A 16971-nucleotide genomic window follows, 5' to 3' on the forward strand; every position below is an offset into this window, starting at 1 on the left:
ATGTGTAGGAGTGTATTGCTTTTTTTAAAAAGCTTCTATTGAATTCATTCTTTTAAAAAAGTTTTTATTTGTTTTTATGTGTATGTGTTTTTCCTGATACCCATGTCTTGCAGTATCCATGGAGGCCAGAAGAGGGCATCAGATCCCCTAGAACTGGAGTTAGAGACTGTTGCTAGCTGCCATGTAGGTGCTGGGAACTGAATCCAGGTCTTCTGCAAGAGTAGCAAGTGCTATTAACCACTGAGCCATCTCTCTAGCCCTTGAATTCATTCTTAATTGAGTAGTGATATATCTGAGTAGTGATGCCATCAGAAGCATCCTAGGTCTACTTCCTGTGGGATTTTTCACAGCAGAGATTCCATACTTCTCTATAAGATCTACCCCTTACTTAGCCACCTTTAATGAGTACCCCCACTTCCTTTTCCAGTCTAAGACCCTCTAGTTTTGTTTTTTTCTCCTTCTTGAGTTAATGTAATGTACATATCTTTTGTTTTGTTTAAAATATTTCTTTGTCCAATTGAACACTATTTTTTTTTTAAAAACTCTTAGAAAATTTGGGAACTTTTCTGTAGAGAAAATCTTAAATCACATTTTATTTTAGTTTTCATTAGTTGGTACTTTCTTGCACTAATCTGAAAGTCTGGAAGGTATAGACTTTTTTGTATTATTGTTACCTAAACTAGCTGTTAAACTGTATTCTTTGGTATTTGTTTCTATTAGTTAAGACTAGTAGCTTATGTAAAGTGTAAAGCACACTTTTATATTTCTGCAGTATTTATTACAGAGTCAAAGATTGAAGCAACTGTCCTATAATATGCCAAATTAATAATAAAATAGCATTTCGATGTCATTTTTAGAACTTAATCTAGGTAGCATTTTTAGATTGTTAAGAAATATTAGAACTGTAATCACTTTACTTTTATAATTAGTATCATGATGTGTTGTTTTTCAGTCTTGCCACTGAAACCTTTAAATCTAGATTTCATTTTCTCAGTTACAAATAGAAACTAGATATTTTGTTTGCTGGTCATGTGATTTCTATGTTTGTTATGACATGAAGTTTTAGAAATAGATTAGCAAATATGAGGTTTAACTTGTCTTCTAATTTGATGTACTTTGAACATATATAAATGCTTATTATGCTTGAGGATCGAGCTTTCTCAACCTGTATGTGTCATGACATTATGACTTACTCTTTTTCCTCAAGAAGTAAATGAAAATAAAACTACTGAGGAAGAAGAGCTTGCTGCAGAAAGAAAGAAAACCCTGAATGTTGTGCAAAGTGTTTTGAATATCAACTTGAACAACCCTACAAGCAAAGGAACAGTAGCTGCTAAGAAATTTAAGTATGGTTTACCTTCTAACACGTTCATGATGTTTTCCTGTGCCATAAATGCCTATTGACCTCAGTTTAAAACTAATTTTTTCTTTTGCTTTGCTTTGATATGTTCTTGTGATAGTAATGGTCTATTTAAGGGCCTTTCATTTGCCACTCATTTGTTCTACCCCTGAGCTATACCTCTAGTCCAGCTGCATCATTTTTAAATTTCTGGGAAGAACAGTTGCCAGCTTGCACCAGACTTTAAAATATTTATATCCTGCTGGACATGGTGGCGCACATCTTTAATCCCAGTACTTGGGAAGCAGAGGCAGGCAGATCTCTGATTGAGGCCAACCTGGTCTACAAGTGAGTTAGCTGGAGCTCCAGGGAGATCCTGTCTCAAAAAACAAAACAAACAATACAAAATAAATACATGTGTATATATGTGTGTATGTATGTATATGTATATATGTATATTTGCATGCAGAAATGTCATGGCATTGCTTCCATTAACCAATTGAAGTGACTTTAAATACTAAGTATAAAATTATTAAGTTCTATAAGTACAACTATTATGGAAATGTTCAAATGTATAAAGAGATTAGTATAATGAAACCGCTGCACACCTATTAATTCTTTGAAAATTCCATACAACATATTTTTAGCATATTCACCTCCCCTCCCCTATTTGAGGCTAGATTTTACTATGCCACCCAGGGCTGACCTCAAACTTGTGCAGGCCTCTTGCCTTCGCCATAAGTGCTGCTATTACAAGTATGCGTCCACTATATCCAGCTTTAAGATAATATTTCTTTTGAAAAAGATCTCCCTGTAGCCCAGCTGGCCTAGAACTCACTATGTAGACCAGGCTGGCCTCAAACACACAGAAATCTGTCTGCCTCTGCCTCTTGAGTGAGTTTTTTTTTTAACATATATTTGTACATGTGTGTGTGCATGCATGCATCATGTGTGCATGTTAGAGGATCACTTTGTAGAGTTGATTCTCTTCTTCTACCATGTGGGTACTGGTGATCAAACTCAGGTCATTAGGCTTGGGAGCAGGTACTTTTACCCTCTGAGCATAAGATAATTTTTAAGGTTTAAAAATATCCAGGTGGGGCTGGAGAAATGGCTCAGCAGTTAAGAGCACTGGCTGCTCTTGCAGAGGACTTGGGTTCGAATCCCAGCAGCCACATGGCAACTAACAGCTGTTCGTAACTCCAGTTCCAAGGGATCCAACACCTTCTGACCTTCTTGGGTGTTGTATGACATGGGTACACTTAACATACATGCAGGCAATACACTCATACACATAAAATAATAATTAAAAAAAAGTAGATCCAGGGAAATGCAAAACTAGATCATTTAAAATATTCTAGGGGGCTGGAGAGATGGCTCAGCAGTTAAGAACACTTGCTGTTCTTGCAGAAGACCTGGGTTTGAATCCCAGCATCCACATAGAAGCTAACAACTGTCAAGTAACTCTTGTTCCAGGGGATCTGATGGCCTCTTCTGTCTTCTGTGGGCATTGCACAACACGGACGCACTTCCATACATGCAGGCAATACACACATGCGCATAAAATAAAAATAATAAATGAAAATTTAAAAAAAAAATTATTCTAAATAGGTCCTAATTCTTTCCGTTTACCTCTCTGGTTCCTTTTCATTATCCTGATTCTTTTCTATGTTATAACTTTTAACTTCATATTACCCCTGTCTTAATCTCCTTTCCAGCTGCTGAGACAAAATACTCTAACAAAAGCTTCTTAAGGCAGAAAGCGTTTTTCAACTTGCAGTTTGAGGTTATAGTCCATCATAGCCAGGAAGTTTGAGGGAGCTGGTCACATCACATCTATAATCAGGAATGGAGAGCAATGAATCCATGCATGCTTGTGTTCAGCTAGCTCCCTCTGCTCCATGCAGTTCAGAATTCCTCATCTAGAGAGTCTACAGTGGGCGAGTCTTCCCACCTCAAATAATGTAATCAGATAATCCCTTATAAGCATACCCACTGGTGAACCTGATCTAGACAGTGTCTCATTGAAACTTTTCCACAGTGATTCTAAATTATATCAAGTCAACAACCAAAACTAACCATCACAGCCCCCAAACTGGACTCTTCCCTTAATGTCAAATTGTGATTTGCCATTAATTGCTTGCATTAATGTTCCAATTTATCTCTTGCAACCTTCATTCATGTTATACAGGGACATCATACATTATGATCCAACAAGAGATGACCATGCTACTTACGAAAGAAAACAAGATGATAAAGCTAAAGAAAGGTAAATGGGATCTGTTTTATCTTCAACTTCTGCTGAAACTGCTGAAATCCAATGCCTTTAGTAAACTCCATAGAGACCCTATTGTTTGAACAACCAAAGTTCCTTAGCTTTGTCTAGGGTTTTTGTTTTTGTTTTAAATAATTGATTGAGAATTTCATACATGCATATAAGGTGTTTTGATCAAATCCATGCCCACTCCCTCCCCTCCAACTCCTCCCATATCTTCCCATCACGCTTTTTCTGATAACTTCATGTACTCTTTCTTCTTCTTTATTTTATTTTTAATGGGGCTTTTGGCTAATCTAACATTCCCCCTTCTGAAGAGGTAACCCTAAAATCTTTTAAGGATTAGATAAAAGCTCCCAAATATTTTTGACATTTTTGGCCTTTGGAATGGAGTAGGTTGCTAAGAGGCCCAAGGACATTGTGAGTTTTAGCCCAGAAACTGGCTGCTTTTCTTTGGGGTATTTTTACCCTAACTGCCTCGTGAATTCCTACCTCCTATTCTTATCACACCATCCTCTGAAGAGTTTACCCAAATTGCCAATAGGGAATCAGCATGCAGACCGCTCTGGCTTCTTCCAAGCTGAACAGGGATGCAGGGTGAGGCAATTGGAGTACCCCTTCAGTGGGTTTATATAAAAGACTCCCAAATTGCATAACTTTTACCTCAAGGAGGAAAAGAAAGTCTTTGAATCCTGAATAGGAGATGTGAAGAAGTAAAGGCAAGAATAATTAGCATTACAAGTTCTAAACAGAACTAGAAAAAAGTCAGAACAGGGCAGTTTTCAAATGTTCATATGAGAGTCCATTGGCGTTTCTTGACAAGGGCTTCTGAAAGCATCCCTCTGTCTAGGATTTTAAAAAAGGATTTTGTTAGGCTGGGCGTGGTAGCGCACGCCTTTAATCCCAGCACTCGGGAGGCAGAGGCAGGCGGATCTCTGAGTTCGAGGCCAGCCTGGTCATAGAGAATCCAGGCCAGCTAGGGCTACAGGGAGACCCTGTCTCAAAACAGACCAAAAAAAAAGGATTTTGTTTCATTTTTAAAGTAGTCTAGATTTTCCTATAAAGGGACTGATAGTAAGTTAGGTTTGCAGGCCAGATGAGCTACAAAAGTTATGAATACTTTTAACTTTTTTTTTCTACTAGAAAAACAGCATGTGGATATTGAAATTTATATCATGTATAATTTTTGCATTACATGAACTCTATTTTTTGATGAATTACTTCAAACAGTAGAAACTATTCTTTACATGTACTGAAGACATTAACAAGCAGTGGCCTAGATTTGACATGTGGACCATAGGAGTTTGCTATAGTGTAAATGCTTTAGATCATGTTTTCTGAGAGTGTCATAGATTTGATGTTTCCTTAGGAACGATTTCTTAAATTTCATATAATTTGCCTTCTTTAATCATCTTCAAACCTATAATGTCCTGGCTTCTTTAAGGAAAATAATCTTTCCCTTTTAGTTTTATTCTGTTTTCTAACACCTTACAAGAAGTACAAAAAGAAACCAGAAAATGCCTTCAGTGCTTTCCTGAACATCTCCTTAGCTAGATCCCCATGCTACTTGTTCTATTTTGTATATTAATATATAGGTGTCAGGGATTCTAGAATTCTACCCTCCAATTTCCAATATAATTTCACTGGCGTTTCTGCCAGCCCTTAGCTGCCTCAAAGGCCATGTGGTTTCTACTAACAGCTTCTTCAAGATCCTTTAAGCTTTTGCTATGACTCTAGTCTCAAAAGTCACATGCTACTATATCTGCCATGTTCTCTTCATTAAAAGAGATCACTAAGTCTAGCCTGTGCTCCAGGAATGGAAGAATTCACTTCCACCTCTTAAAAGACGTATCATGGAGTTTTAAGGCCAATTTAAAAGTCACGACATGGTAATTCAGTGATAACAGCTTGAAACTGTCTATATGACACTATTATTTGTAGAGTTCAGTTTCTATAGGAGGCTTAAATGTTTTGAAATCTAGCCTGGCTGGCTTACGTTATGAAGTATGAATAGTTTCTCTTTCTCAGATGGTCTCCACCATTAAGACAGTCAGTTAGGACATCATGTTCACTCCCATTTTAGATAGTATAATTAAGAGCATTTGAAGCCGAGCATGGTGGTGCACGCCTTTAATCCTGGCACTTGGGAGGCAGAGGCAGGTGGATCTCTGTGAATTCAGGCCAGCTGTGACTACAGGGAGACCCTGTCTCAAAAAGACATAAAAAAAACCTTGACTTGTTCTTATACTATATGAAATGGACTTGTAATTGAAAAATGCTTTTTAATTGTATTTTAAATATGTTTTAGCTAATAAGCTGAAAACAGTGTTGGAAACTGCTATGTCTAGGATCAAACAGAAGTGTATTCATTACTAAATATAGAGAAGATTTATGACAACATAGAAGTTTTTTTTACAAGAGACTACTAGACTTAGTACATTTGTAATTTATCCCCAAAACAATCGATTCCTTTTCCATTGCTCTGGTAAAATAATGCAGAATTTTTAAAAATGATTTATTTATATTTATTTTACATTTATGAGTGTCTTCATGTATTTAAGTGTACCCGAGTCACGCAGTGCCCACAGAGGCCAGTGGAGGGTATGGGATCCCTGGAATTGGAGTTACAGACAGTTGTTAGCTACCATGTGGGGCTGGGAACTGAACCTAGGTCATCTGCAAGAGGAGCCAGTGCTTTTAACTGCTGTGCCATCTCTCCAGCCCCAAAATGTGCAGAATTTTAAATTTTTAAATAATCTTAGGGACTAAAGATTTGGCTCAGTGGTCAAGAGCACTGACTGCTCTTGCAGAAGATCCAGGTTCAAATCTTAGCACCCACATGGCAGCTAACGACCATCTGTGCATTTATGTACATGCAGGCTACACACTCATACACATAAAATAATAATAATGATCTTAGAAGCCATCTGGCTTAACATTCACATTTTGCAGATGAGGAAATAGACACATTGAGGCTAAGTGATAGTTCAGTTCCTGCAGTGTAGTTTAAAGGATAAGAAGAAAATACTCATGTTTAATATTTGCATCTCTTTGAGATAATTGGTGTTTAAAAAAAAAAAAAATTACCGGGCATGGTGGCGCACGCCTTTAATCCCAGCACTGGGGAGGCAGATGCAGGTGGAACTCTGTGAGTTCAAGGCCAGCCTGGTCTACATAGCAAGTTCAAGGCCAGCTGGAACTAAGGGAGACCCTGTCTCAAAAAGACCAAAAAAAAAAAAATTTAACTGTTCAGGATCCAAGGATGAAGTTAAAATTATCCAAGGAATTTACCTTTCCTGATCTTTGGAAGTGTTTTGGAACCTGTCTTTGTTATATACATGTTGGTATACATCATTTCAGTAAAGCAAAATGAAATAAGAAAAGGGAAGAAGCTGAGAAGCTGCCTGAGGTGTCTACAGAGATGTATTATGACATTGCCACGGATCTGAAAGACCTATTCCAAACTACAAAAGATACAGATGAAAAAGAAGACATCACCCAGAAGGAGGATTGCGATCGAGAAACTGGGGAAATCAATGTTGCATTTCTGCCGCGTGAGGAAATGCCGACCAGTGGATTCACATTCTCCTTTTTTGATTCAGACACTAAAGATGTGAAGAAAGGTATGTCTCTTTTTCCCCACTTTTTAAATTTAGGCAGATTGAGTTTAAGACTCCATTAAGAATAATGAATTTCAGCTGGGCGTGGTGGTGCACGCCTATAGTCCCAGCACTTGGGAGGCAGAGGCAGGTGGATCTCTGTGAGTTCGAAGCCCAGCCTGGTCTATAGGTCTACATAGTGAGTTCCAGGGGCTACAGAGAGACCCTGCTTCAAAAAGACACACACACACACACACAAAAATAAAGACATGAATAATGAATTTCATGTCTTAATAATGGATCCTTTTTCCAGTCTAAGTAAATATGAGATTCACTATTGCATGATTATAAATGCAGTGTTCCTATAGGTATGAAAAAAGCTATTTTGGCATTGAAGGGCACCGACTCCTAGCTTACATGCCAGTGGAGTGGAGGCTGGAAATTAATGTCCCACATCCCTTCTTCTGTTACATAAAAACAGTCATGAACAAGTAACTAAATCATTTAAATAGCTCTCTTTTTTGGGGGTCTTTTTGAGACAGCTTCTCCCTGTAGCCCCAGCTGATCTGGAACTTGCTATATAGACCAGGCTGACCTTGAACTCACAGAGATCCACCTGCCTCTGCCTCCGGAATGCTGAGATTAAAGATTAATGCATGCACCACCACACCGAGCTTAGCTCTCTTTCTGAAATGCAGCTGGAGGTGCCATGACTTACAGAGAAGTGGTGTTGGAAATGATAAAAGTAAGGAAGAAATATGCTGTGTTATAAGTATGCCAGTTATTTCAAAGTTTATCCTTTTAGATTTGATAGAATGTAGGGAAACATGTAAACACCAGTTCCTACAATTTTATATCCTATTTCAAAAGATTTAGTCATGAAGACCAACAGGATCTTGCTCTGTGTCCTAGGATGGCATGGAACTTCATATGTAGCTATGGCTGGAATCAAACTCATGGTTCTCCTGCCTTACCCTCCCAGTGCTGAGATGATAAATTGTGCCACACCTGGCTAAAACACTTTCTGCAATTTGTTCCTTACTCACAGTATAAAAGATCTATGATAGTTTTTATGGATGTTCCCTATAAAAACCAGGATAAATATATTCAGAAGCAGATATGCACAATTAACTATGGTGATTGTACTTCAAAGATCAGCATTTAAGGTATCAGTATATGGGGCTGGAGGGAAGACTCAGTAGTTAAAAGCATGTGTTACTCTTGCAGAGGACCAGAGTTTCATTCCCAGCACCCATGCTGGGCAGCTCACAATTGCCTGTAATAATGTTTTAAATTTAAAAGTAGTAGTATGTGTTTAACAGATACATGTTGAATGTCAGCAATATACTATTCCAAAAATAACTACAGAAGTGGCATAGCTTTTCAAAATTTGTGAATAAGACACAGTGTACCAGATTCTGCTTGCTTTATGTTCTTCTATGTGGGCACCTTGAGTGCCTAAACTGTTGAGTAGTGTTGTAGAGTATGAACTATAAATACTCTAACTTTGAGAGCTTGAATATGAGAAATTGGCCTTGAAATCTACTTTTTAAAAGTAGTTTTGGAAACATGTGAAGGATCGTCCAGATCTTATGGCAGTTCTAGAATTAGTTTTGAGAAATAAAAGCAAAAATATTTTCCTTTTCTTGTATATAAATAAGTAGGAATAGAATCAGGTTTCATTACATTTGGTTATATTGTAGACATCTCTAAATAGTACTGATATCATACTTATTTGTTCTTTTTGAAAATTATATTGTTCAGGCTGGAGAGAAGGCTCAGTGGTTGAGAGCCCTGGCTGTTCTTGCAGAGGACCCAGGTTCAATTACACCCATATGGTGGCTAATAACCATGCATAACTCTAGTTCCAGGGATTCTAGGACTGTCTTCAGACCTCCTCAACATGGATGCATTTGCATACATTGCAGGCAATAAACTCATGCACATAAAATTAAAATAATAAAATATTTTTAAGAAGAAAATTATATTGTTCGTCTATAAATTTGTAGACTTTTTCTAAAAAAAAACATTTTTATTATTCATTTTTATGCATATGAGTGTTTTGCCTAGATGTATGGAAGTGCACCCATGTCATGCAAAGCCTGTGGAGGCCAGAAGAGAGTATTGAATCCCCTCTAACTGGAGTTACAGATGGTTGTTAGCTGCCATGTGTGTACCAGGAATGAAACCTGGTTTGGCTGCAAGAGCAGCCAGTGCTCTTGAACCCTGAGCCCTCTAGCCAGCCCTTTTTAATGTCCTTTTTGTAGTTGTTTTCTTATTTCCTTGGTTTTTGGAGATAGGGCCTCACTATATAGCCCTTGCTGGCCTAGAATTTACTATGTAGACCAAGCTGACCTCAAACTCAGAGCGATCACCTGCCTTTGCTGCCCAAGTGAGTGCTGGAATTACAGGCATGTACCACCACTCAACAGCATCTTTTTGTAATGTTATATTCCTTATCTGATTATTCTAACAATCCCAAAAATAAGATAGTCTTTTTTCAATATTTTAAAATTTAAAAAGATAATGCTGCCAGGAGTGGTGGGGCACACCTTTAGTCCCAGCACTTGGGAGGCAGAGGCAGGCGGATCTCTGTGAGTTCACGGCCAGCCTGGTCTACATAGTGAGTTCCAGGACAGCTGGGACTACTGGGAGACCCTGTCTCAAAAAAGGCCGGAAGAAAAAAAAATAATAATCTACTTTTAGAGACTGGAACTGGAGCTCAGTGGTAGAGTACTCGCCTAGCATGTACAAGGCTGCAGGTTTGGGCCCCAACACTGGAGATGGGGGAAATGATGATACACATTTTAAATTAATAATGAATATATGAAAAACCTAGGTATGTTTGCATAGTACAGGTGATCAATTTAATGTCTTCAGAAATACAAGGTTGCTCAGTTATAACTACATCACCTTTCATTGTGATAAAAATATAGACACCTATAGAGTTGAAGCAGTGAAACATGGAAAGATTGTCTGTCATGGAGATCCCCATTTCCAAGATAGCAGTTCAGAAGAGGAAGATGTTCCTGAGGAAGCAGATCACAAAAAGCCCAGCCCCGGGTAAGTGCAAGCATATTTTATAGTTTGTAAAGTCAGAGTCACATATGCTTTAGAAGCATTTTGTAAACATAGAGAACAGCTTTTCTCAGCTCCTTTACCGGAGAGTATGAGGCATGCATAGGGAGGTGAGCCTGATGGTGATGTTCTTGGTTTAGAAATCAGATGGCTGCAGCTGGCTGGGTGCTAGCTGGGGAACACTGACAAACGGCAACAAATGGGAATGAGTATTGCCATCCAGAGTGGGGAAGACAGAATTTGTATTGAATTCCTCATTATCAAGCGTTAGAAGAATGTTAGCTGGGCATGGTGGTGCACATCTGTAATCCCAGCCCTCAGGAGCCAGGGGCGGGCAGATCTCTGTGAGTTCAAGGCCACCTTGGTCTACAAAGTGAGTTCTGGGCCAACCAGGGGTTACATAGAGAAAACCTGTCTCAAAACAAACACATCACATGAACAGTTAAGAACAGAGAAATAAAACAAGCATAAGCAGAACACAAAACACCTTGGGGTGGTGGTTATTGTTTTTTTAAAATTTTATTATTTTTCTTTTATGTGTATGAGTGTCTTGCCTGCATGTATGTAAGTGCACTCATGTTATGCAATACCCGAGGAGGCCAGAAGAGGGCATCAGATTCCCTGGAACTGGAGTTAAGGACAGTCGATGGCTGCCATGTGGGAGAACCAAACCCAGGTCCTCTGCAAGAGCAACTAGTGCTCTTAACCACTGAGCCATCTCTCCAGCACCCCCAAAGCAGCTGTTTTTAAGAAATAATTTATAAGGTCTGACATAGTAGCACATGCCTTCAATCCTAGCACTTGGAATGTAGAGGCAGGCAGATCTCTGTGAGATTGAGGCCAGCTTGGTCTATATAGTAAGCTCTAGGCCAGCCAGGGCAACCTGGTGAGACCTTGTCTCAGAAAACAAAACAAAAAAAGAAATAGTTTATAATTTCACTGTAATTATTTCTCCTTTGTTCTTTATTAAGACCAGGCTCATACTGCTCAAGCTACTTTTGAACTCCTTATCCTCCTGCCTCCACCTTCCAAGTCCAGGAGTTATAGGCGTAGCTACCACACTTAACTTGTATTTATTTATTCTTAAATATTGAAAGTAAACCGGTTGGTTTCTAAACCTGTTTCTGCCTTTTTCTCCCACCTATTTTCAGAGAAGAAGCATTTCCGGGGAAAGAGCCCACTAGATTTTTCTTTTTCTCTAAGAATGATGAAAGACTTCATGGTAGGTCCATTTTTCCATTAAATGGTATAGAATGGGTAATAGGAAAACTCTTACTTACCATTGTGTGAGGCAATCACTACATCTGGAGATTCTGACCCTTTGTAGTATAACATGGTTAAGTCCCATCCATTATAAAGCTCTTGGGGACTGTGAGCTCCTGGTTACCACATGTTCAGTGCTCATTCGTTATCAACAGGGCTTGCATTGTTACAGGGACTTTCTTAGATACTAACAAACGAAATCCCTAAGTTTTCAGTACTCTAAAAGTTCACTTGAAAATTCTGAGACTGATATTGGACTAGAATCGGTAATGCCAATATCAGAATGTCCATTTTAATAATAATTTGCTGCCTTATACAAATTTTTTTTACAAGATTTAAGCTTTTACAATTTTATTAGTTTTTTTTTTGTCTTTTTGAGACAGGGTCTCCCTATAGCCCCAGCTGTCCTGGAACTCACTGCGTAGACCAGGCTGGCCTTGAACTCACAGAGATCCGCCTGCCTCTGCCTCCCAAGTGCTGGGATTAAAGGCATGTACCACCACGCCTGGCTACAATTTTATTAGAATTTTAAAGAAAAATCCTCGGGGGCAGGGCGGGGGGCAGGCAAGCTGGTGATCTTGGCAGCTGTCTTGAGGAGGAGAATGGAGGGGAGAAGGAAAGGAAGCCATGAAGCCATGCAGGGTTAGTGTCTGCATGGGGGTCAGACACATGGCTGACTGGCAGCCATATGGCTGGGAGAAGGAAGCTTTAGAGAAAGTAAAGGAATACAAGATGCTAGAAGCAGCCCAAACCCTTAAAGAAAGCATGTTTAAAAAAGGGATATGGAGAAGAAAAGGAAAGATTACGCTTTTCTGAAGAATTCAGAAAAGTGGACAGACTTACAGACTACATGACTGTGGCTGGTCCAGAAGTTCTGCCTATACAAATTATTATCTTGGTTTTCCCTAAATAGGTTCTGACTTATTCTGGAGTGGTGTGGGAGGTAATGTTAGCAGACATTCTTGGGAGGTCCGAACAAATAGTCTGCTTATGGTGAGTAATTGTTTCTCAGTATTGATTTTCTTCAAAAACAGATACAGTATTATGTTTGTGTTAGTGCTATAAGAACAACAGAAATAATATATGGACATTTAGGAGAGATGATAGCTGAGAACATGACTTAAACTCTCAGAATTATACTATTGAAAGGAACTTAGAGGTTGTTTAATTCTACCCATGACAGGTTTTCTGTACAGTTTGGAAAGGGATCTATGATGGCTTTTTCAATTTTGAAAGGGTGAATTTATTAAGTATATAGTCAAAGAACAATAGTAAATGATAGGTAAGTAGGTAGGTTGATTGATTGATTGATTGATTGATTGAAAAAAATAATCAAATCAAGTACTCAAAACATATTCCAGAATTTAACTAGGAAAGCCCTTTTAAGGCAGTCAGCTAGAGTTTCCAATAGAGTTCTAGGAAGAGTAGTGAGTTCCCTTGGGCAAGGCTTCCAAGCAAGCAAAAGAACAAATAACAGAAAGATGACATCATCAAATCGAGTGCTCACAACATCCAGTAAAAACTAACAAGGTAAGTTGAGGCAGTCAGCGCAAGTCTCCAGTTGAACTCGCTGTCCATTGCTGAAGTTCTCATGGCTAAACTTTAGCCTCTCTTTCCCACTGCAGGTACTTTTATATCATGGGATAAACAACAGTAGCATCTGTTGGGAATAGTTTATCTTCTAGCTGTTCTCAAGGGTACAGTGTCTTTACTCTTAGGCTGTTTTGTTCTTCTCTCTGTCACAGAGTTAGGGGGGCTAGCCCATTCCCAAACAAGGGTTATGGAAGGACACTTGTCATAAATGTGCCTTGGTCTGCAAAGTGGAGGTGAGCAGCCCTGCTTCTAGAGCCAGCTTCTTAGTAAGCTCAAACAGCACATGACAATTTGCCAGTGTAATATAAACTGCACTGATGGATGTCAGGATGCTGAAGACTTTCATCTGAATGACTGGTCCAGGTCTAGCCAGTCTCAATAAGTTCTAGGAAATCAGGAGGTTTTTCAGAGTCTGAATTATAGTTCCCGAAACAGTAAGCCAAAAGTTAAATAGTCCTGTTCATTCCAGTGAGTACTTCCAAAATGGATTTCTATGATATTAATAATTACAATAACTTAGTTTATTAAAGACAATTTGTATTTATTGTTAATAAAAGCTTTTTTATTTTATTATTTTCTAGGATTGTCGGAAGAAACATAAAGAAGCCAAAAGGAAAATGAAACCAAATTAAACAAATGTCAGCTTTGATATTGATTCTGAATGTGAACATGGCTCACCAAGTCACCAGAAGACATTTACCCAGAAAATAATTTATTGACAAAGGACAAATTTTGGAGTAGAAGAATATTCAAAGCCTGGGTGGTGGCATAGCATTGTGATTACTATTTGTTTCTGTGGAATTCTGTATTTCTTCTTGTGACTATGTCCCAGAATTAAATAGAGCCAGTTATGGTGACACATACCTGTAGCCCTAGCATTTGGGAAGCTGAATTGGGAAGATTGTATGAGCCTTAAGAGTTTAAACCACCCTAAGCAACATAGAACATGCAATCTCAGAACAGTTTCTTTGCTCTTCATTTTCAATAACTAATGGGCATCTTCTGGTAGAATGTTTACAGGAAAATTTTCTTAGTAAATGGTTCAGTGCAATTTGTGTTTAAATACTTCTGATTATACTAACTATTCTTATCTCCTTTTAAAGAATAAGTTACAAGTCGACTTTGAGTTCTGTATTTGTGTTTTGATGACAAGTTAAAACCTTTTTAAATAAATGGTTTAGTGCACTTGTGGTTTTTTTTTTTGTTTTCTTTTAATATTTTATTGTTTTTATGTGTATACATGTATTGCCTGCATGTAGGTAAGTGCACTCATGTCGTGCAATGCCCGTGAAGGACAGAAGAGGCTGTAGGATCCCCTGAGACTGGAGTTATGGACAGTTGTTAGCTGCCATGTGGATGCTGGGATTCGAACCCAGGTCTTCTGCAAGAACAACCAGTGTTCTTAACTGCTGAGCCATCTCTCCAGCCCCCCAGTGCACTTGTGTTTAACTCTTTCTGATTATTCTAAATACTCTTTACCTTCGTTTTATCCTTTAAAAAAGGGATGTGGGGATGAATTACAAGTCAACTTTGAGCTCTGAACTTGTGTTCTGATGACAAGTTAATTGAAATGTTTAGACCAACATCCTAAGAGTTCTGTGAGGATCAGAAAAGGAAGACAATTACAGTGTGTTCCGGTCCTCAATTATGTAACAACATATGAAGGTGGGCCTATCACTCTCAATAGTCTAATTAGACCAGGGTTTATGAAAAATATCAACTATGAGGCTGGAGAGATGACTCAGTGGTTAAGAGCACTTGCCACTCTTCCATAGGACTTGAGTTTTGTTCCCAGAACCCACATGTTGACTAACAACTGTAACTCTGGTTCTAGGGGATCCAGCACCCTCTTCTAGCCTCCATGAGCCATAGCACACACGAGTACATTTAGATACAGACAATAAAGACCAAGCCAAGGTGTGATGGTGCAAGCTGTTAATCCCAACACTGGAGAGGCAGAAGCCAGTAGATCTCTGTGAGTCAGTGTGGTTTACACAAGTTCCAGGCCAGGCAGCGCTACATAGTGAGACCTTGTCTAAATAATAGTTTTTTTTAAAAAAAAGCTATACTCAACAGATAGGAGTCAGATCCCAAGTCCAGATAAGAAAGCAGGCTTCATACTTCACTAAATCTAGATTCAAGACAGGTCTCATATTTTAAATGTACAAAAAGGTGTTCTAAAAGACTATCATTGAGTCAGGTTGGACATCTCAAGTTATCATGTTTCTTGATTAACAATTTGCTTTACATACTCTGAGGTCTGGGATCTATTCTGGTTTGTTAACCATTATGACCTCACTGCCTGAATCTCTGTCACACAGATGCTCAGTTCTTACGTTTTGTTTTGTTTTTGTAAAGTAGGGTACAGGAACTGGAAAGATGGCTCCACTGTTGAGAGCTGTACTGGATAGCTTTAGCATCAACTTGACACACCTGGGTTGAGGGAGCCTCAATTGGGGAATTGCCTCTATTGGACTGGCCTGTGGCCATGTCTGAGGGGCATCTTCTTGATGAGTGATGTGGGAGGGCCCAGCCCACTGTGGGTGGTACCACCCCTGGGCAGGTGGGCCTGTGTTGCATAAGAAAGCAGGCTGAGCAGGAGCCAGGGGAGCAAGCCAGTAAGCAGCATTCCTCCATGGCCTGTGCTCCAGCTCCTCCCTCCAGGTTCCTGCCCTGAATTCCTACCTTGGGCTCCCTAATGAACTGCGACCTGGGAGATGTAAGACAAATAAACCCTTTCCTCCCCAAGGTGGTATTGGTCAGAGTATTTTGTCACAGCAATGAAGAAACAAACTAGGACAGAGATTGGTACCAGAGAGTGGGATATTGCTGTGACAGACCTGACCTTAGTGTTTTGGGGAGGACTGGAAGTGTTTGGAACTTTGGGCTGGAAAAGCCATTGCGTGCTCAGAGTTTGTTGCAGTGGAGCTTGGAACAGTTATGCGAAAGAGTTGTAGACGATGGAGGCCTGGCTTGTGAAGCTTCAAAGGGAAGCGGAGTCCATCAGGGATGTTTGTGTGAGATTTTGGATTGAGAATCTGTGGGTTCTGGTCGGCTGGGGCTAAAGAATCAGTTGTGATGAAGAGACCAGAACCTGAAGTAAAACCTTTGCTTTACTGGGACAATTGATGCTGGTTAGCTGGGGCTGAAAAATCAGCTATAAGTAACAAGAGACCAACATCACTGTGGTGGAGTCTTCTGGGAGGTATTTTCTCAGGGTCAGCACACAGAGGGGATTCTCACCTCTATTTCAAGTGAGAAGCAGGACTTGGTAATGTGCAAGAGTCTCCTGCATGGTTCTGGTGTTGAAAGCGTGAAGGGGTCAACTGAGGCTTGGCACTCTGAAAGGCCAGGAAAGGCCATAGGTGAAAGTGCAGCTTCAGTTGCAGCGAAGACCCCAGGATTGAAGGGATCATGGAGAGAATCTGAGGCTTTGCACCCCAGGAGGCAAGAAGAGGCCATTGGTGAAGGTGTAGCCTCAGTTTCAGTGGAGACCACCAGCTTTTTTTTGGAGATGCCGGGACCATGGGACAACCACCAAGGACAGCAGTAAATGTGGAATGGAGCTGGCCTGGGTCTGCAAGATGAGCTGTGTGTGCTGTGGATGGCAGAGCCAGAGAATTGGAGCTGCCAGAACCCTTTGGAGCCCAGAAGATCGTGAGTGAATCCCAGATGTCCAGCCTCGAGCTACTTTGCCAGACTTTGGTTTTGCTTAGGTGTGCCCGATTCTTCCTTTTGAAATAAGACAGTGCTTGTTTTGGATTTTACAGAAGCCCACCCACAGTTGAGACTTTTAAAAGAGACTATGGACTTTAAAGTGTTTG

At 39.6% G+C, this 16971-nt stretch overlaps 1 protein-coding gene across 2 annotated transcripts in view; it reads left to right on the forward strand.

The window, feature by feature from the left end:
* The window catches only part of Nol8 (nucleolar protein 8), a 21088-nt gene extending 13922 nt beyond the window's left edge, over window positions 1-7166 (forward strand). Inside the window, exons 11-13 of one of the 2 annotated variants that reach the window (XM_029556051.1) lie at window positions 1211-1346; window positions 3531-3608; window positions 6975-7166. In XM_029556051.1, coding sequence (XP_029411911.1) covers window positions 1211-1346; window positions 3531-3608; window positions 6975-6987 — 227 coding nt within the window. In that variant the 3' untranslated portion in view covers window positions 6988-7166. Of the gene's footprint in view, window positions 1-1207; window positions 1347-3530; window positions 3609-6974 lie in introns of both variants that reach the window. The other variant, XM_017803212.2, reaches the window with a different exon arrangement.
* Window positions 7167-16971: the final 9805 nt, after the last annotated feature.

Source organism: Nannospalax galili, unplaced genomic scaffold, assembly GCF_000622305.1.
Source record: "Nannospalax galili isolate Female #2095 unplaced genomic scaffold, S.galili_v1.0 scaffold1532, whole genome shotgun sequence".
Taxonomy (NCBI): Eukaryota; Metazoa; Chordata; class Mammalia; order Rodentia; family Spalacidae; genus Nannospalax; species Nannospalax galili.